This window comes from Lethenteron reissneri, chromosome 18 (genome assembly GCF_015708825.2).
Source record: "Lethenteron reissneri isolate LAM-NWPU_2019-01 chromosome 18, ASM1570882v1, whole genome shotgun sequence".
NCBI classification, from domain to species: Eukaryota; Metazoa; Chordata; class Hyperoartia; order Petromyzontiformes; family Petromyzontidae; genus Lethenteron; species Lethenteron reissneri.
In genome coordinates this window covers 10,482,364-10,503,631 of record NC_083796.1, presented here as the reverse complement: position 1 = coordinate 10,503,631, position 21,268 = coordinate 10,482,364, and the positions used below count along the sequence as shown (strand labels likewise).

Genomic DNA, 21,268 nt, shown 5'->3' with positions numbered 1-21,268 from the left:
TATAAGGCTTTGAAGGGGATCACCCCACATTACTTGCAGGAACTAATACATTTATATATTCCATCAAGGTCCTCGAGATATTCTGAACTACAACTGCTCAGCACTCCCAGGTCTAGGTGGCGTTCTTTTGATAATTGGGCTTTTGTTAACGTGGCACCCAAGCTATGGAACGCCTGGTCACTTGAAATCAAGAAATCAGAGTCGGTAGATATATTTAAGTCTGCTTTAAAACCCCCATCTCTTTAAAGTGATCCTTCCCTCTTTAGTTTGGTCGGTTGCCCCTGGTTCTGTTTGTGTTTCCTGCATTGTGCATTGAAATCATCTAGGATGGAATGCGTATTATACATTTGAATTATTATACTGATCAAAATGTTATTCAGAAATTATCGTGGAACTTAATAAAATATGCAAATATTGGCTCAGGATAAAGTATGAATAGAACAACATTTATGTCTATTTTCTATAAACAAATAAAGATATCTTGTGTAGGGAGATAACTGTAAAAAAAAACACACCAGAGGGTATATGTACTATTAGGCAATTCATATTAGGCATTTGTTAAAGACCGGCCTAAATGATCATGAATACTCTATTATTAAATCTCATTTATTATTCTGCCTTGAGAACACAAATCCAGATTGCGAGAGAAATACAATTTTAATCCTAATTATTTTGTTAAAACTGGCACTTCATCAACATAAATTGTAAATGCGCCATGCTGCTTCACGCAGATGCTGGTTTAGCTCCGAGTTGAGCCTGCCAAATTAAATGTTATGCACTTTTTTTTTAATGGATCTTAGACAAGATCGAAAATGTAACTACTTTATTGCCGGGAAGTGTAGATTATGCAGTGGATCATTAAAACTCGTGAATTTCACGGGATGTCTATTTATTATTAAAAGGGCCCTCTTACTGATTCACTTTCAACACACAGTATATATGGGAATATGGGAAAATTCCAGGAGCATGTGCTGATTGTTCTAGCCATCAGTTCATCGTTGTTTTCATAAACCGCGAACCCACATACAATATTGATCAGAAAAAGCTGATGAAGGGATGTTATTGTTAGAGGCAACAAATGTATGCGTTCACATTCGGATAAACTCTCCTTTACTTCCAACAACAAAGTCAACCACAAGGCATCTCAATAGCATTTAAAATCAATAAAAATAAATGATAGAAACCAGAATATTCTGAAGGATCAGCAAATAAAGATTTAAGAACATAATTAGAAATGCATATGAAGGGATTAGTCAACATCATTAAATTACATTTTATGTAAGGAATTCTCTAAGGGCTTTGTGATTTAAAATATAACCTTCGAGTCTGTGAAAATGTTATAATTGACTTATTTTAGGGACTCCATTCACAGATGGCTAGGTGAAATCATATCGACATCAATACATTGTATTTAACGTACGCCTTTCTTAGTGCAAAGTGCCCTTCTAAATTACACTCAAATTGGTGTTGGCAAATCGACCCTTTAATAGCGTATACTGCGCATTGATCACCACACTTGTCTATTTTTTCGAATGCAGTTTTTTTTCGTCCGTGGGGGGGGGGGGGGATGAAGCTGGGGCTATTGGCCTGCCTACGATCTGGTCATCCACAGGCGCTGAAGCGTCGCTTCACGTTGTAGATGTTGTTGGTGCCGGGGTCTTGCTCGTCCTGCCACGTGCTCTGTCCAGAGTGAGGGTGGACAGCGGCTGTGGCCGTGAACTGGGTGGGAGGCTTCCTGTACGAGCCCCAGAGAATCGGCGGGAAGGGCGGCCCAGCCTGCGAGCGGTCAACAGCGGATCAATGGCGGAAACACGCGGACAATGGGAATGCGCCGTGGATGTGTGTGTGTGTGCGTGCAGTGTTGTACTTCTTTCGCACCGTACGTAGCTGACCGCGCTCATTGGACGTACGGGGGGGGTGGGGGTGGGAGGACAATAACATAAACACAAAGAAGCAGTTCGAAAGAAATTAGTATTCAATTTAGTATCGTAGTGCTTAGTGTAGTGCGTAGCGTTGTGTGTGTAGTGTAGTATGTAGTGTATAGTGTAGTGTATGGTTGAACTTATTTCGCACCGTACGTAGCTAACCATGCTTAACGGAGGTGCAGGGGGAAGGACAATAAACTAAACACGAAAAGCCGTTCTAGACAATGAGTTTTCAATCTAGATGATTTAAAAGTCCATATCTCCAGTAACTTACGAATATCGGAAGAGCGTTCCAGACGGCTGCAGAAGCGCATCCGAAGTGCGACCTCCACTCATCAATTACATTTCTACCGATAAAAGGAGTCAGTGTTTCCACGTTCAAGTGAGCGTTGTCTGGTGCTCATCTTCGTCAATGGCCCTCGAACGCTTAGCTCAAATTCCACGTTCCAATAACAAGGACCATTCTTTTTTTACGTACAAGACAAACCATGTTGATTTTTTTTACAAAATGCAACACGAATCACGTCGCAGTATTAAAATGGGAACAATGATAAAATAATATCAAATATCGCAAAATGTATCGCTGCATATAGGATCGTGTGAGGCTAAGTAAATTAAAAAAGAATAGATTTTATTATTTGGTTCTTTGGTAAAGTCACGCAAATTAAATATTATTTCATTTTTTTTCTACGTGACTTTACCGAAAGAACCAAAGAGTAATTCCTGCAGTCATGAAAGCTTCAAAACCAAAATAGCTTTTATGATTACTATCATCATTCAAAATCATAGTGTCAAATGAAGAAGTGGCAGCAACTTGTGGAGGTCTTCATCCAGTAGTGGAGTGATCGTTTGCTGCTGACAATGACCGTGATGATTCATAATAACGTTTTTTTTGGCTTAGATCACATAAATATAAACGTGTCAGTAATCCACCACCACCCGACACAGCCAATCAGTAAGATGTCTCGTAAACAAAAGGTCCCAATTAGTTACTAGTTCAGCACACCGGTGTGTTGGAGAGTAAATATTTAAAAATATAGCACCGGGACGTTTCGCTGGTGATATACAACCAGCTTCATCAGGCGATTTGCCAGAATTTTAAAGGTGTCTTCCTCTATCCGTTTCTCAAATAAAGTAACGGTGATGTCATCGCGACTATGATGATGATGATCACGCCATATGGCTACATTGAAACCCATCTGGCGAGGCAGCAGTGCTTCTAAACGGGTGATCATGCTTCAAGGTTGATTCAGTTCATCGCCACCGCAGGCCGAGTAAAACGATCACCACCTGGTAAGAAACACCACTTGAAGGGAAATTAGCGTCGGTTGATGTACCCTACGGAGCGACAGTGCTGTTCAACCAAAGAATCGTGGACTTGAAGCCACAGGATCTGTACTACCCGTGAATATGTGCGTTGGCCAATATTCGTTTGAACATCTGACGCTTTGATTTTGAATGGCATTATAATAAAATCTCAATTTATACTGTATTGGTCTTGATTTGTGTTGTGACCGAAACGTCGTGTTATTATTTTTTCTATCTACGTGAATTTACCGAAAGAACCAGATAGTATTTACACCGTATTACTCTTATTATTATACACGTATAGCCTATAAACGGTTAGATCAGGAATTGTATGTTAAAGTCCGGCAGGCATATTAATAATCATGTAACTGTGCGCACACATCCTCAGCTATCAAAGGTCAGGCATCTGCACTCAGCTAAAGTGCCGTAGCCCACAGACACAGGGCAATTGCATGGGTGGTGTCTGTCTGTGTTTCTCTGGGCACTGGGCCAGATAAAACAATTTCCTCTTGATTTGAGGCTAGAGCACGGCACGCAGACTCTGGTCACCTTCCTTACTGTTACATGTGTTGGCACTCGTCCCTCTGAGCGGGAGAAGGGAGGCTGCTTTGACCTGGATGAGATTTTATACTCAAGAGTTCACCGCCAGTCACATCTCATTTTTTCTGGAAGACTTTGCAGTTTTTTTCCTGGATTTTTCTGTTTGCGCATAGTCACTTTAACATGTTTTCTTGTTCATGTTTTTGTTTTTTGTTTGTTGCGGTTGCACCCGAATGGCTCACAGGGCCATACCTAATAGATGAAACTGAATATAAGACTCGACCAGAACCATTTATATATAATGTAACCAACATCGGTGTAATTAAGGCAAGATCTAGGTCCACACGAATAAACACAATGAAAGTGCATCTGAACAACAAAAAAACCCCAGCTCGTACTGTGCTATGCGGACTCTTTTCAAGGGGTGTTCAATATGCATTAGGCGCACGTTTGTGCGTCAAAGTCAATCGAACTCATGCGTTGCTTAAAATCTCGCCGTCGCATCGGCACTACCATCAGCTGTTGTGTATCCAACTGCCGTCACCATCACTCATCGTCCCCTGTGATGCCCACAAACCATCGCACTCCCCGGCACGTGCGTTCATCTCGTCACTCCGTAACGGCGGCGGTCTCCCCGTCTCTTTACTTTTTCTTTATCAGTTTCATTTTTCTAGCGAGCATCTCTGCACACTTCCTCGTTTGTTCCATTTTCATTGTCAGTGCCCATGTTGCTGTTACAGCGGGTAATATAAGCACTGATTGAAAACTTTCTTCATTATTAAGTCCAGATTTTTTAAAAGCATGTTCACCTCTTTGCATCATCATTTTGATCCTGACCTAGCTTCAATAACTGCCATAGTTATGCACATTTTGTTGTATTACGTCTCTCCCACAATAATTTGCAAACTCTCTGCTCACAAGTAGTGACTAATCCCATATCTGCATTTCCCATAAATATGCTAAATTCCTATTGATATGCAAATTCATTTGTCAAGGCGCCCTTCCCCCTCCAACCCAGCTTAAATATACGCTGCCAAGCCTGGTGGTGCTCATTCAGACGCTGTCTTTCCGACAAACCTGTTCTTCACCTGAGGACGGCTGCTTGCGTTGTGGCCGAAACGTCGTGAGAATTATTTTATTATGATTTATTTTTATTATTTATTATTTCCCTTCTACGTGACTTTACCGAAAGAACCAAGAAGATGAATCCCTGCAGTCACGAAAGCTTTATATCAAAACTCTCTGCTCATATTTATCGAGACTAACTTTGTAGCCTTCTTTGTGACGTTTTAAAATATTTTTTCCAGTAACGAACTTTCACTGTTTGTTAAATGTGAAAGAGCTAAAAGAAAATGATCCATATACGCTTAAACTTGTATTTCTCCAATCTCATTTTCACACAATATCTGATCATGTTCCTGTAAATAACCTTGGAGAAAGAGTAACTTCTTGCCTGACTTATCTGCTGATTTGTAGACTCGGAGCAATCTTAATCTAGCAACTCTTTTTGGTAAATGGTTAGAATAATGTCGATATATTATGAATGCATTGGTTGTGAGAGTTTGTATGACTGCTTTGGTTCCAATGAATCAAGTGCCTTATTTTATATATATGTAAAATCCAGGTATAATGACATTTGATATTCATTTCCCTTTTCTGTGATGACTGATGTTGTGTATGTAGTCATGGTGGAAAAGCCATTGCTATACCCAGCTTCATATGAAGTCGGTTCCCCTCTAAAACATCCACGAGTTTGTTCGTTAAGATTTTGTGAACAATTGTATTTGTGTGTGTGTGTGCCTGTGTATACACAGAGACAATACATCCTGTTAGGCCTTATAAAGCATAAGGTCCAAGTATAATGAGTGAGCACCTACTGAGATTATTATTACTACAAATGAGGGAATGATGTGACCAGGCCGTCTTTGTCTCTCCAGTGCTGTTTCCACACCGCATGTGCACTCATGTAAATGCGCGGTTTCTCTCTCGTCTCTGTATACTGTGGTATGTGGCCGTGTTCATGCCTGTAATGTTGCAGCGGGGATTTCACTGCGAGGCAGAAGGATGTGTTTAATGAAGCCTCAGGGTTTATTTAAATGTGCTTGAATAAAATGTGTGAGCATTGCAGCTGCGATGAAGTCACGCGGGTCTTCTTACCCTTGTGCTGGATATGTGCGAGTATGGTGGGATGTAGTCAGCCTGATAGATCGTTTTCAGTCGCCTGGGTAACCACACAAGCGTACACCACGAACACACAGTCAATAGAGAAGATGAAATGTTATACATTGGCAATGACCTCAATACATTTATATTGTATTTATCAGTCAATGTCGTAATGGTCATGCATTAAATAATTCTGCGATTTTAACGGTCGAGAAAAAACATTAACTTCCCGTAATTAATGGTTCCACTGTACCCGCAAAACAACTTTGCTTCAGCATTTAGCACAAATGGCTTTCAATTACATGCACAATTGTGAAATTGCAACACGGTGCCATGTTGTTACTTGCCAAAAACTTGCGGCCTTGGCCTGCGACATTCGTGCAATTTGTGGACAGACGTGGCAACTTACACCATTGGAACCTCATTTGCCAGTAAAAAAATATAATCGTTTTTTTACCTTACTATCTGGCAACAAAACTGACACCTTTTAAGGAAAGCTGTCTCGGGTGTGGACCAATCAATATATTATCAAAGTTATGTTTTTTTTGCATTATGGCTGCAGGTATTGTGGTCTATGCAAACATGGCTCCTCGTAAAAAAAGGTGTCAGTTTTGTTGCCAGATAGAAGGGTAAAAAACCAATTATTAGACGTGGCAACGTTCAACAAAAGCAGAGCGGAGGGGAAAGCGGATGAGAGCACAACGCCACCACCACCTCCGACAAGATGCACAACGGAGCACAGGGCCCTACTCGGTGCCGGATTAAGCTAGTGAGGAGCCTGTAGCATATGTTATAAAGGGGTCCTAAATTTTAAAAAACGTCAATATTAAAACACAAATGTTTTAACTTGTATATCAAAGTAATTGTATTTTTTCATTTGCTATACAGCCAGATACTACGACAAATCGCTAACCTTAAACACCCAATCGTTCATAAAAGTTGACGGTGGTATAGTACTATAGTAATAGAGCAAGTTCAGAATCACTGAACTGGAATTGATAGCTTGAAATCATTTAGCGCGGGGCCCTTGAAAGTGCCGGGGCCCGTAGCATTTGCCACTTTTGCTACGACGATAATCCGGCATCTGTCCAGCCGCCTAACGCAGCTTCTCTTCATTCTCCGTTCTCTCTCTCTCGGCCTTGCCACCCTTCGGGCACTGAGCACGCTGCGAGACGCGCCTCGGCACTAATCTTCCCCAAAGAGAACTTGCAGCTGGCAAGCTCTGCGACGCTACCAGCGGCGCGCGGGGCTTCGCCCGAGTGTGACAAACGTGACAATGGAGATTTTTTGAGCGCCGCCGAAAGCACCCCTGGGGGGGAGAAAGGCACCTAATTCGCGGAATGAATCGTGTTCGAAAACACAATTCATAGTTCAGGTATTTTTTTCTTCCCGTTGCTACTCGTTTGAAGAGGGCCATGCTTTAAACCAGTGGCTCGTCGCCTGGGGTGCACGCTGCACCCACTGGGTGGTGTGAGATGCCCTTTTTGGGGGTGCGAGACACGGGCAGATTTTTGTTTTTAGAAGGTAAATCATCGAAAACACCAATTAAACACGGGCATGTAAGTACAACTACTTTGATTCATCAAACCCCTCCGATGTTAATTAACATTATATATATATTTTAAAATACGATTGAGAACCAAAGGGGTGCAAAGCTGCAGTAAAGGTTAATAGCCACTGCTTTAAAATGCTGCACAGTTGAAAATAAAATGTTTCATGGTGTGCACAGGTGGAAATCGTCTCATTCTGTGTGTACGCATGTATTGATGATTAGCTATCGGCGCTAATCATTAATACTGGGATTTTTGCACACAGCGTTTTTTTTAAAGGAAGATTTGCTGGTTTATCCAGGATGTTTCTGTTGCGCGTCGTCGCTTAAGGATGTTCTCCGTTTATATTTTGTTTGTTGCGGTTGCACCCGACTTAAGAGCCGCATGGCTCACAAGGCTATACCAAATAAATGAAACTTGAAAACTTGAATACTGCCCAGAAATGAGTCTGGGTTTACGGACAGCACTTACTGATGGCTGAAAATGATGCACTCCTACCCTAGTAGGCCTTGTGGTTCACGGGAAGTGTAAACAATATGTCATTTGTTACGTGTAGAGACACAAACATTCGGCAATGTTACGTACGTTAAGTAAGTGTCGTAGGCGGGATGATACCGTGGCAAAACTGCCCCACCGCCAGTCTTAGGTCTGTTGGTGTCCCTGCCAATATAACATTTATAGCCACATATTAGATTTTTTTTAAAAACAACACATACATAACTGTGAACGTTGTTCAACGGTGCGTTTGGTTTTATTAGCCGCTCACCACGTCGCGTGTGCTGGCCTAAAGTGCGAGTACTGCCGGCTCATCCAAGACGTCTGACGCAGCGCGGAAGAGTAGGCCAAATACCCTCTAGAGGGGCTCCCTTTAGTGTATGTTGAACTTCTTTTGCACCGTACGTAGCCAACCGTGGCAACCGGAGGTGCGGGGAAAGGACAACGAACTAAAACACAAAAAGCAGTTAAAAAGAAATGAGTTTTCAAGCGAGGTTTAAAATATTGCTGGAGGCACATCTGCCATAATTGGTGTGAGCAGGCAACTGCATACTGCACCTTTACCTGAACTATTGCTCTTGTTCTGATGTAGATAAACTACACAACATATCGTCATGTTTATAACCTTCGTGATCAAATTATCATCCTACACCATGCAAATGAAGTACAGTACATACATTTTTGTAATCACATATCGAGGCCCATCATGATCATGCACTTGCAAAGGCTGGTCCAAATATCTTGTGACCCCCATTTAGTTCTCTAAAACTTAACATATAATTTTGAAAAAGTAAGGTTTATCGAAAACAGAAAAAAAAATGCAAGTGAGAAAAATGTTAGGGGTCAATTAATTGGGGGGAGGGGGGGGTGCAGGGGGGTGGTTAACAAGACATCTGGTCCACCCCGTACATTTAAAACTACGTCCAATCACGTTCACAAACAGAGGCATTCGATCCCCAAATGGCCTCAACAGCAATTCGAGAACCAAAAAAACGGATCCAACCCCACACACGGACACGCACACACGCACACACACGGACACGCACACACACGGACACGCGCACACACGCGCACACACACGGACACGCACACACACGTGCGCACACACACGCACACACACGGACACGCACATACACGCACACACACGCACACGTACACACACGCACACACACGGACACGCACATACACGCACACACACGCACACGTACACACACGCACACACACGGACACGCACACACACGCGCGCACACGGCCCACCTTTTATGTTCTGTCACGGGGAGGTTCTGCACGGTCAATGGACGCGTCTGTGTCCCCCACGACCCGCGGGGCTTGAGGAGTAGAATCTGTTCCAGCTGCGATCCCGTCGTCGTTCTCCAATCCTGTTAAGAAGAGTGGTTACAAACACAGACCCCCCCCCCCTCCCTCTTCCCTCCTCCACCGAAGGTGTGAAAATTGGAGCACAAATCCTTGCAGTCAGCCATGGGGAGGGTGGGGGGGTGGGGGGTTTGGAAAGGGCAGGGTGCCTGCCTTGTAAACAGCTGGGACACAGCGTTATTCGGAGCTTTAGTCCATTGACAACACAAGCCTACGTGTTAAACTCACAACACACAGGTTACGACAACACCTTGCTGCATGCTCAACCCCCCCCTCCCCGTGCATCTGTTTGTCAGTCAAGCCAAGCGACCACAGCCTCTCGGCATATGATCCTTATGGCGGTAACCTGGGGTTACTAAACAATACAAAATGGGCCGAGGCAACTAAATATTTTATTTCGGGGACACGATTTTTTCCAGGGGTGTTACTTAACTCCGCGACTGGGGTACCAATCAATCCTAAATCAGTGCTACTCCGCGATGTCGAAACGCCAAACATTAGCATAAGAAAATCAGTTATGAAAAATGCAACTTTAAAGAGTGCATCGTGTGCAGCTCGTCGAGATGAGCCGACCATCGACGGACTAAAAATGACTGCATCACGGACATTATGCGAGAGCCATGATGTTCATATACACACGGGAGGGGGGTGGGGGTGCAAGAGCTCGAGCCGTACGCACACGATGGACAAATGCGGACCATCCCGATCATGGGCAGAGTTTGCGGGGGGGGGGGGTGCATGGGGGAGGCAACGCCTCTCCCAAACTGGACACCTTCATATGCTTTGGTTCTTTCGGTAAAGTCACGTAGATCGAAGAAAAATAATAAAAAAATAAAGTGAATGAAAAATAGAATAATAAAACATTAAATAAAAAGAAATACAAAATAGCACGACGTTTCGATCGCAAAAATTAAAATAATAAAAACAATGAAAATAAACAAACGCTTGTGTTGCGATCGAAACGTTGTGGTTTTTTTTATCACTTTCATTCTTATTTAAAAAAATTCTACGTGACTTAACCGAAAGAACCAAAGAATATTAATTCCTGCAGTCACGAAAGTTTTAAGTCAAAATTTGGACCCCTTTAATTAATTTATATTCGGTAGTTTCCGATAAAGATTTGTTTAAATTATTAGAATTGCATGCACCCGCGATTCCTCGTGTGAGCGATAAAGCGACACACCCCCACCACCGCTCAAATATAGAAGCCAAACTGTCGCCTATGATTCCGATATTAATTTTGTTTAGCTTTAAACGTGTCCAAATTTAGATTAGGGTTCGCTGTCATGCAACCCTCCCGCCGCACCGCCCACACCGCCCTGAGTGTGTGTCTGCCTCCCCCACACCTAAAGCAAGGTCCCTCTAACAGGGATATAAACAGCCCAGGCACAGAGCTCCCTGGGCAGTGGGTGGCAGAGAGTGCCACTAATTCTCTCTGAAAATCCTTTGCTCACTCACAGAGGCGCGACGATAGCGAGATGTTATCTCCCTCGCCCAGTATACTGAAGGTCGTGGGGTTTCTCGAACCCGACCCCCCCCCACCCCTGACGCCTGTATATTTGGAGTTGGCATGATCTCCCCGTGGTCGCGTGGATTTTTAGCCGGGTCCTCTGGTTTATTTTCCACTCCACATTTTGAAACCTGCCTTTAGAGCAGTGGTTCTTAATATTTACTGCAACCAGCAACCCTTTGGTTCTCAATCGTACAAAAAAATGTATGTTAATAAATACATAGGTTTGATGAAACAAGTAGTTGCAATCACGTGCACGTGCTTAATTTGTCTTTTCGATGATTTACCTTCGAAACAAATCTGTCCATGTCTCGCACTCCTAGAAAGGGCATCTCGCACCTCCAGGGGGTGCGTGCACTTCAGATTAAGAACCACTGCTTTAAAGTATTTGGCTGCTATAAGTTTCTACATCGTGATGCCACTTCGTTAAGCTGTCATTTGTGATAACCAGATTGCTTCTGAAAAAAGGGCTGTATAGCTCAGTGGGCCCTTACCTGGTAAAATTAAATAAAAAAGAGTTCACTTTTAGTTTCGATCGATTTTACTGGTCAACAACAAAAAATTTTTTTTTCTGGCCTGGACTTTTGCAGCTGTTTTAGACTAATTTCAGTGTGCCGATTCCAAATCTGATCTCAGATTTGCTCTATCACATCTCATTGTATGCTATCGGCATACCCCATTTTCATTGATTTTACCCGAAATTAACTCTGTCACTTATGATTGCAAGTTGTTGCGAGTCAGTGACTGCTTTAGTGTTAAAATATGGTGCTGTATTTTTAGGATAGTGTGTTTATAATATAATTTTATGTAGATATCTACATTTATTTAATATTTCTCTTCTGCAGTTTTTATACAAAATGCAATATTTGATATCTCAAAAACCTGATGTGATAGACAAAAACTGATGCCAGATTTGGAATCAGCACCCCAAAATTACATTAAAACCGTTGGAATACCTTATGCCAGAAAAAGTGTGTTGACCAGTGTTTTTCAAAGAAGCTTAAACGTGGATCATACAACGGGGGTGTGTGGCGCGAGCACACACACACACGCGCACGGACCTCGTGGGAGGAGTTGCCGAGGCGTCTGTAGGTAGAGAGGTGCATGCTGCGATTGCCCATGGAATGTGACACGTCGTAATCCTTGGGCTCGGCCTCACGCGCCTGGTGCCTGGCAAGCACAAGACGGAGTCGGGGGGGGGCACAGGCAACGGTGGTTGTCATGCAGACGGTGAGAGAAGAAGGTGGTGAATTAAAGGCGGACAACAGAGGGATTCTAAGAGGTTAAGTGCTGAAATGGAAAGGGAAAGAGCAAAGGGAGCGAGATTTAAATGTGTGGTGCTTGTAGTATGTACATTGGGTGGCCTTGCCTATATTATACAAGCAAATATGTACGGACACATGTGTTGTGCTCAACAACGACAGTTCCTGCTGGTCCATCGAATTGATGTTTTGCTTACAGTATATGAGATATGGCAGAACAATGTTGAGAATGGAATACAGCAAATAACCAGCAGAGAGTATCGTGCTTATGTTGGGTCTTTTATTGTCTTTTATTGTTGTTAAACACGCCATAGTGGTATTACTTGCTTGATAGACATGAAATAAAGATCGCAGTTCGAAGTAAGCCCAAACGATAGATTTGGCCCCGTTGGGCAAAGTGTAGCGTTGTCTATTCGTGTTAGAGCACATACCAGTTGGAGATGAGGATGGGCCTGCTATAAGCCATGTGGTCCGATTTCAGGTAGAGTGAGCCTTTCCGCTCCACGTACGATGGCACGGAAAACATGATTTGCGTCGAAAGATTGCTGGAACAAGGAAAGATCTCCTTTAAAATAAAAGTCGGCTCGTAAAGAGGGCCCTGTTTCAGCAAGCAGTAAATCGTTCCTGAGCTCCCGGCGTCAGCTCCAGCGCTCTCTGTGCCGCTGTGTTTACATGACGACTGCGGGCATCACCATGGTGCACTTTTAACAAACACTACGAATGCACTCAGTGAAGCCGGCGGTGAATAGACGGCATCCACACATACGCGCTTCTGAAAGGTGCAGAGAAAGTCAATAATGTTTATTGCATTCGTTCCTCGGCATTATTGGTTACCGATTTGGCAACGTAAAGGGTTATTCAACTGCTTTACTGAACGCGTAACGTCCAATAGATTAGCGGATTTTTTTATGTATAGAATGTAAATTAAGATGGCACTTTTCGATTTAAAGCTTTCGTGACTGCAGGGATTCATCTTCTTGTTTCTTTCGGTAAAGTCACGTAGAAGGGAAGTAATAAAATAATAAAAATAAAACATAATAAAACAATTCTCACGACGTTTCGGCTACAACGCAAGCAGCCGTCTTCAGGTGAAGAATGAGACACTACCAAACTAGGAGCTTATATATAAGCTGCATTGGGGGTTGAAGAGCGCCTTAACAAAAAGAATGTGCATGTGAAGAGGGATTTAGCATATTCATGGAAAATGCGTAGGCGTTGGGCGGGGGGGTGTCAAAGTCATATTATGCCCATGCATTATGCAGGATCAGCAGCAACCAAGGGGGGTGCAGGGATTAGCAGTAACAAAGGAAAGGAATGTTAATGATATGTAGCTGCAGTTACTCAACAACACGTAGAAAGCTAAAGTATAAACTACATAAAAAACTAAAGTATAAACTGCATCGCACCATCAGTATACTTACTATACTCTATAATAAGCTGAGTTACTAACAGCAAGTAATACATTACAATTTTACCTCGTAAAAATTCTATAATATGCTTCCATCTAAACCTTATTCTCTTACATCACACGAGCATATACCGTACTATATACTGCCATAGATAAACCCAACATTAAATTATATACTGTATTGCTGTAAACCAACCTATATCTTATACATTTAATATCACACTATGTATTATTCTACACACCCTAATGTGTATCGAAATGGTTTATTACGTCCTTCCAATGATTGCTGAGCCAGAATCCATCTTCTCGGTTAAAGTTGTCTCTGTGTTTGTATATGTGGATCGCCTCATGAACGAATCTCTCATGATAGCCAGATGGCTTGCAGAGAACCTCTGTCTTGGAGAAGTCAATATCATGTGAGCCCACTGAGTTGTAACAGTGATCTGCCACGGCTGAGGTGTTAGTCCTACCGTGTTTCAGGTCAGCTTTATGTTCACGGATGCGGTCCGAGACATGTCGTTTGGTTTCCCCAATGTAACTGCTACCACAGAGGCAACTTAGTTTGTAGACGCCAGGGTACTGTATGTCTGGAACCACATCTTTTACAGACGGTACCAGATCACGGATTTTATGTACTGTGTTGAATCGGACCTGGATCTTGTGTTTAATCAGGATTTTGGAGATCTTTTTTGTGACCCCAGCAATGTAGGGTAAGGTGATGGTCTTGAAAGGCTCCTCAACAGGATCCTTCTTGATGGTTGGAGTGATGGCTTTGCGGATTGTATAGTCGGAGTAACCATTTGCCTTAAGAGCTTGGCGTACGTGTTTGAGTTCATTGGAAATGTGTTCATGGTCGGAGATGCATTGGGCTCTATGATATAGAGTCTTGATGAGGGAATTCTTCTGAGATGGATGGTGGTGGGAATCCGGTTTTAGATAAGCATCCGTGTGGGTGGCTTTCCTGTAGACAGAGTGGCTCATTGAACCATCAGGTCTCCTTTTGATTAGGACATCCAAAAAGGGTAGCTTGCCATCATTTTCGACTTCCATGGTGAATCTGATGGCTGGGTGTATGGAATTGATGTGGTCGAGAAATTGGTCTAGAGCAGGCCGGCCATGTGGCCAGATGACAAAAGTGTCGTCTACGTACCTCTTCCATAAGGTCGGGCGTAGAGTGGCAGTCTGGATGGCGTCCGTCTCAAATTTCTCCATGAAGATGTTGGCTACAACCGGAGATAGGGGGGAGCCCATTGGGGTGCCCTCAATTTGCTTGTAGAAGGTTCCATTCCAGGTGAAGTATGTATTGGTTAAGCAGTGTCTCACCAGGGGGGGTACCCCAGCATTCAGTCCTTGATGAACCAAGTCTTCAATGATTGCGATGGTGTCAGGCACAGGTACCTTGGTGAACAAGGAAACCACATCAAAACTGACAAGCAGGTCGTCTGGGGACAGGGCAATCCCCTTGATTGTCGATACCAGGTCAGTAGAGTTTAGTACTGCAGAGGTGGTTTTTCCAGTGAAAGGCCGTAGGATTTCGGACAAAAAACGAGCCAGTTTGTAAGTGGGGGAGTTGATAGTAGAGACAATGGGATGAAGAGGTGTATCTTCTTTATGTATCTTTGGCAAGCCGTACAATCTTGGTGGTCTGGCTGCAGAAGGTTTCAACGAGAACTGTTTGGTCTGATCAATTAATGCGGTTGAAGCAGAAATGATGTTGTTGGTTTTGGAGACGAGGCTGTTGGTGGGGTCTCTTTTTTTTTTTTTTTTTTTTTTATAGCTGCCATCGTTTAGTAGTTCTTGAATTTTGTTGTTGTATTCTATTTTGTCCATGATGACAGTGGCATTGCCTTTGTCGGCTGAGAGGATGACAATGTCATCCCTCTTTTTTAATTGAGCTAATTCAAAACGCTCCTCTTTGCTGATGTTGCTAGCTGGCATCTTAGCGTTTTTGAGGGTTACAGAGATTTCGGATCTTGCTACGTCTGCAGCGATGTGACTCAAGCCCTTGAGAGCTACATCTACTCGAGCAATTATATCATTAACTGGTATGTGTCTAGGTGTGACTGCAAAGTTTAGTCCTTTAGCTAAAACGGATTTCAAACCTTCAGAAATAGGACTGTTACTGCGATTAATTACGACTTTGTTAATATCTAGCTTTTCAATGTGTGGGTCCGGTTTCTTGTTTGAGAGGCGATTGAATTTGGAAATCAAGTTGTCCTTACATTTAGTCGACATAGCGGCAGCTGAAGAGGCAGTCATTTTTTCCACATGTTCCCAATCCGATGTGGACATTGTTACACTCAAAGATAAGTGTGATTTGTAGAGTGTCTTGTCTAACTGATCTAGTTCGGTGCGCGTAAGTCTGATTTTCTCTGAGATAAGAGCTAAGCTAGTTCTAGACAGAATTCGTTTCGCATTAGAAGAAGTTACAGCAGCAGATGTTAGTGTAAATGCGTTTGGTATTACCTTAGAGTCGCGGCATCTCTTCAGAAAGGTGAGAGACTCGATTAGCTGAGCCTTCTTATCCCGGAGCTTGTTGAAGGATCTCAAAGTTATGTGGAAACCCTCCCCGTAGAGGCGGTTAAATTTCGATTTAAAGCTTTCGTGACTGCAGGGATTCATCTTCTTGTTTCTTTCGGTAAAGTCACGTAGAAGGGAAGTAATAAAATAATAAAAATAAAACATAATAAAACAATTCTCACGACGTTTCGGCTACAACGCAAGCAGCCGTCTTCAGGTGAAGAATGAGACACTACCAAACTAGGAGCTTATATATAAGCTGCATTGGGGGTTGAAGAGCGCCTTAACAAAAAGAATGTGCATGTGAAGAGGGATTTAGCATATTCATGGAAAATGCGTAGGCGTTGGGCGGGGGGGTGTCAAAGTCATATTATGCCCATGCATTATGCAGGATCAGCAGCAACCAAGGGGGGTGCAGGGATTAGCAGTAACAAAGGAAAGGAATGTTAATGATATGTAGCTGCAGTTACTCAACAACCACGTAGAAAACTAAAGTATAAACTACATAAAAAACTAAAGTATAAACTGCATCGCACCATCAGTATACTTACTATACTCTATAATAAGCTGAGTTACTAACAGCAAGTAATACATTACAATTTTACCTCGTAAAAATTCTATAATATGCTTCCATCTAAACCTTATTCTCTTACATCACACGAGCATATACCGTACTATATACTGCCATAGATAAACCCAACATTAAATTATATACTGTATTGCTGTAAACCAACCTATATCTTATACATTTAATATCACACTATGTATTATTCTACACACCCTAATGTGTATCGAAATGGTTTATTACGTCCTTCCAATGATTGCTGAGCCAGAATCCATCTTCTCGGTTAAAGTTGTCTCTGTGTTTGTATATGTGGATCGCCTCATGAACGAATCTCTCATGATAGCCAGATGGCTTGCAGAGAACCTCTGTCTTGGAGAAGTCAATATCATGTGAGCCCACTGAGTTGTAACAGTGATCTGCCACGGCTGAGGTGTTAGTCCTACCGTGTTTCAGGTCAGCTTTATGTTCACGGATGCGGTCCGAGACATGTCGTTTGGTTTCCCCAATGTAACTGCTACCACAGAGGCAACTTAGTTTGTAGACGCCAGGGTACTGTATGTCTGGAACCACATCTTTTACAGACGGTACCAGATCACGGATTTTATGTACTGTGTTGAATCGGACCTGGATCTTGTGTTTAATCAGGATTTTGGAGATCTTTTTTGTGACCCCAGCAATGTAGGGTAAGGTGATGGTCTTGAAAGGCTCCTCAACAGGATCCTTCTTGATGGTTGGAGTGATGGCTTTGCGGATTGTATAGTCGGAGTAACCATTTGCCTTAAGAGCTTGGCGTACGTGTTTGAGTTCACTGGAAATGTGTTCATGGTCGGAGATGCATTGGGCTCTATGATATAGAGTCTTGATGAGGGAATTCTTCTGAGATGGATGGTGGTGGGAATCCGGTTTTAGATAAGCATCCGTGTGGGTGGCTTTCCTGTAGACAGAGTGGCTCATTGAACCATCAGGTCTCCTTTTGATTAGGACATCCAAAAAGGGTAGCTTGCCATCATTTTCGACTTCCATGGTGAATCTGATGGCTGGGTGTATGGAATTGATGTGGTCGAGAAATTGGTCTAGAGCAGGCCGGCCATGTGGCCAGATGACAAAAGTGTCGTCTACGTACCTCTTCCATAAGGTCGGGCGTAGAGTGGCAGTCTGGATGGCGTCCGTCTCAAATTTCTCCATGAAGATGTTGGCTACAACCGGAGATAGGGGGGAGCCCATTGGGGTGCCCTCAATTTGCTTGTAGAAGGTTCCATTCCAGGTGAAGTATGTATTGGTTAAGCAGTGTCTCACCAGGGGGGGTACCCCAGCATTCAGTCCTTGATGAACCAAGTCTTCAATGATTGCGATGGTGTCAGGCACAGGTACCTTGGTGAACAAGGAAACCACATCAAAACTGACAAGCAGGTCGTCTGGGGACAGGGCAATCCCCTTGATTGTCGATACCAGGTCAGTAGAGTTTAGTACTGCAGAGGTGGTTTTTCCAGTGAAAGGCCGTAGGATTTCGGACAAAAAACGAGCCAGTTTGTAAGTGGGGGAGTTGATAGTAGAGACAATGGGACGAAGAGGTGTATCTTCTTTATGTATCTTTGGCAAGCCGTACAATCTTGGTGGTCTGGCTGCAGAAGGTTTCAACGAGAACTGTTTGGTCTGATCAATTAATGCGGTTGAAGCAGAAATGATGTTGTTGGTTTTGGAGACGAGGCTGTTGGTGGGGTCTCTTTTTATTTTTGTATAGCTGCCATCGTTTAGTAGTTCTTGAATTTTGTTGTTGTATTCTATTTTGTCCATGATGACAGTGGCATTGCCTTTGTCGGCTGAGAGGATGACAATGTCATCCCTCTTTTTTAATTGAGCTAATTCAAAACGCTCCTCTTTGCTGATGTTGCTAGCTGGCATCTTAGCGTTTTTGAGGGTTACAGAGATTTCGGATCTTGCTACGTCTGCAGCGATGTGACTCAAGCCCTTGAGAGCTACATCTACTCGAGCAATTATATCATTAACTGGTATGTGTCTAGGTGTGACTGCAAAGTTTAGTCCTTTAGCTAAAACGGATTTCAAACCTTCAGAAATAGGACTGTTACTGCGATTAATTACGACTTTGTTAATATCTAGCTTTTCAATGTGTGGGTCCGGTTTCTTGTTTGAGAGGCGATTGAATTTGGAAATCAAGTTGTCCTTACATTTAGTCGACATAGCGGCAGCTGAAGAGGCAGTCATTTTTTCCACATGTTCCCAATCCGATGTGGACATTGTTACACTCAAAGATAAGTGTGATTTGTAGAGTGTCTTGTCTAACTGATCTAGTTCGGTGCGCGTAAGTCTGATTTTCTCTGAGATAAGAGCTAAGCTAGTTCTAGACAGAATTCGTTTCGCATTAGAAGAAGTTACAGCAGCAGATGTTAGTGTAAATGCGTTTGGTATTACCTTAGAGTCGCGGCATCTCTTCAGAAAGGTGAGAGACTCGATTAGCTGAGCCTTCTTATCCCGGAGCTTGTTGAAGGATCTCAAAGTTATGTGGAAACCCTCCCCGTAGAGGCGGTTAAATTTCGATTTAAAGCTTTCGTGACTGCAGGGATTCATCTTCTTGTTTCTTTCGGTAAAGTCACGTAGAAGGGAAGTAATAAAATAATAAAAATAAAACATAATAAAACAATTCTCACGACGTTTCGGCTACAACGCAAGCAGCCGTCTTCAGGTGAAGAATGAGACACTACCAAACTAGGAGCTTATATATAAGCTGCATTGGGGGTTGAAGAGCGCCTTAACAAAAAGAATGTGCATGTGAAGAGGGATTTAGCATATTCATGGAAAATGCGTAGGCGTTGGGCGGGGGGGTGTCAAAGTCATATTATGCCCATGCATTATGCAGGATCAGCAGCAACCAAGGGGGGTGCAGGGATTAGCAGTAACAAAGGAAAGGAATGTTAATGATATGTAGCTGCAGTTACTCAACAACCACGTAGAAAACTAAAGTATAAACTACATAAAAAACTAAAGTATAAACTGCATCGCACCATCAGTATACTTACTATACTCTATAATAAGCTGAGTTACTAACAGCAAGTAATACATTACAATTTTACCTCGTAAAAATTCTATAATATGCTTCCATCTAAACCTTATTCTCTTACATCACACGAGCATATACCGTACTATATACTGCCATAGATAAACCCAACATTAAATTATATACTGTATTGCTGTAAACCAACCTATATCTTATACATTTAATATCACACTATGTATTATTCTACACACCCTAATGTGTATCGAAATGGTTTATTACGTCCTTCCAATGATTGCTGAGCCAGAATCCATCTTCTCGGTTAAAGTTGTCTCTGTGTTTGTATATGTGGATCGCCTCATGAACGAATCTCTCATGATAGCCAGATGGCTTGCAGAGAACCTCTGTCTTGGAGAAGTCAATATCATGTGAGCCCACTGAGTTGTAACAGTGATCTGCCACGGCTGAGGTGTTAGTCCTACCGTGTTTCAGGTCAGCTTTATGTTCACGGATGCGGTCCGAGACATGTCGTTTGGTTTCCCCAATGTAACTGCTACCACAGAGGCAACTTAGTTTGTAGACGCCAGGGTACTGTATGTCTGGAACCACATCTTTTACAGACGGTACCAGATCACGGATTTTATGTACTGTGTTGAATCGGACCTGGATCTTGTGTTTAATCAGGATTTTGGAGATCTTTTTTGTGACCCCAGCAATGTAGGGTAAGGTGATGGTCTTGAAAGGCTCCTCAACAGGATCCTTCTTGATGGTTGGAGTGATGGCTTTGCGGATTGTATAGTCGGAGTAACCATTTGCCTTAAGAGCTTGGCGTACGTGTTTGAGTTCACTGGAAATGTGTTCATGGTCGGAGATGCATTGGGCTCTATGATATAGAGTCTTGATGAGGGAATTCTTCTGAGATGGATGGTGGTGGGAATCCGGTTTTAGATAAGCATCCGTGTGGGTGGCTTTCCTGTAGACAGAGTGGCTCATTGAACCATCAGGTCTCCTTTTGATTAGGACATCCAAAAAGGGTAGCTTGCCATCATTTTCGACTTCCATGGTGAATCTGATGGCTGGGTGTATGGAATTGATGTGGTCGAGAAATTGGTCTAGAGCAGGCCGGCCATGTGGCCAGATGACAAAAGTGTCGTCTACGTACCTCTTCCATAAGGTCGGGCGTAGAGTGGCAGTCTGGATGGCGTCCGTCTCAAATTTCTCCATGAAGATGTTGGCTACAACCGGAGATAGGGGGGAGCCCATTGGGGTGCCCTCAATTTGCTTGTAGAAGGTTCCATTCCAGGTGAAGTATGTATTGGTTAAGCAGTGTCTCACCAGGGGGGGTACCCCAGCATTCAGTCCTTGATGAACCAAGTCTTCAATGATTGCGATGGTGTCAGGCACAGGTACCTTGGTGAACAAGGAAACCACATCAAAACTGACAAGCAGGTCGTCTGGGGACAGGGCAATCCCCTTGATTGTCGATACCAGGTCAGTAGAGTTTAGTACTGCAGAGGTGGTTTTTCCAGTGAAAGGCCGTAGGATTTCGGACAAAAAACGAGCCAGTTTGTAAGTGGGGGAGTTGATAGTAGAGACAATGGGACGAAGAGGTGTATCTTCTTTATGTATCTTTGGCAA

The 21,268-nt window shown here is 43.0% G+C and overlaps 1 protein-coding gene across 1 annotated transcript; it reads right to left on the bottom strand.

The window, feature by feature from the left end:
* Positions 1 to 1,083: 1,083 nt before the first annotated feature.
* LOC133343854 (cilia- and flagella-associated protein 95-like) lies at positions 1,084 to 12,832 on the bottom strand. The gene is made up of 6 exons (XM_061553772.1): positions 12,559 to 12,832; positions 11,927 to 12,035; positions 9,239 to 9,360; positions 8,072 to 8,146; positions 5,931 to 5,994; positions 1,084 to 1,776 (listed from the first exon to the last, which is right to left on the bottom strand). Exons 1-6 carry the CDS (start codon positions 12,651 to 12,653, stop codon positions 1,603 to 1,605), a joined length of 639 nt encoding a protein of 212 aa, XP_061409756.1. The 5' UTR covers positions 12,654 to 12,832; the 3' UTR covers positions 1,084 to 1,602.
* Positions 12,833 to 21,268: the final 8,436 nt, after the last annotated feature.

Bases quoted from the DNA above. Each gene is read 5' to 3' on its own strand.
- LOC133343854 (XM_061553772.1), bottom strand. From the start codon at position 12,653: ATGTTTTCCGTGCCATCGTACGTGGAGCGGAAAGGCTCACTCTACCTG. The intron at 9,361-11,926 runs GTCCGTGCGCGT...TCTTCTTAACAG, and splicing joins TCGGCAACTCCTCCCACGAG to GATTGGAGAACGACGACGGG. The intron at 5,995-8,071 runs GTACGTAACATT...GTGGTTACCCAG, and splicing joins GCCTACGACACTTACTTAAC to GCGACTGAAAACGATCTATC.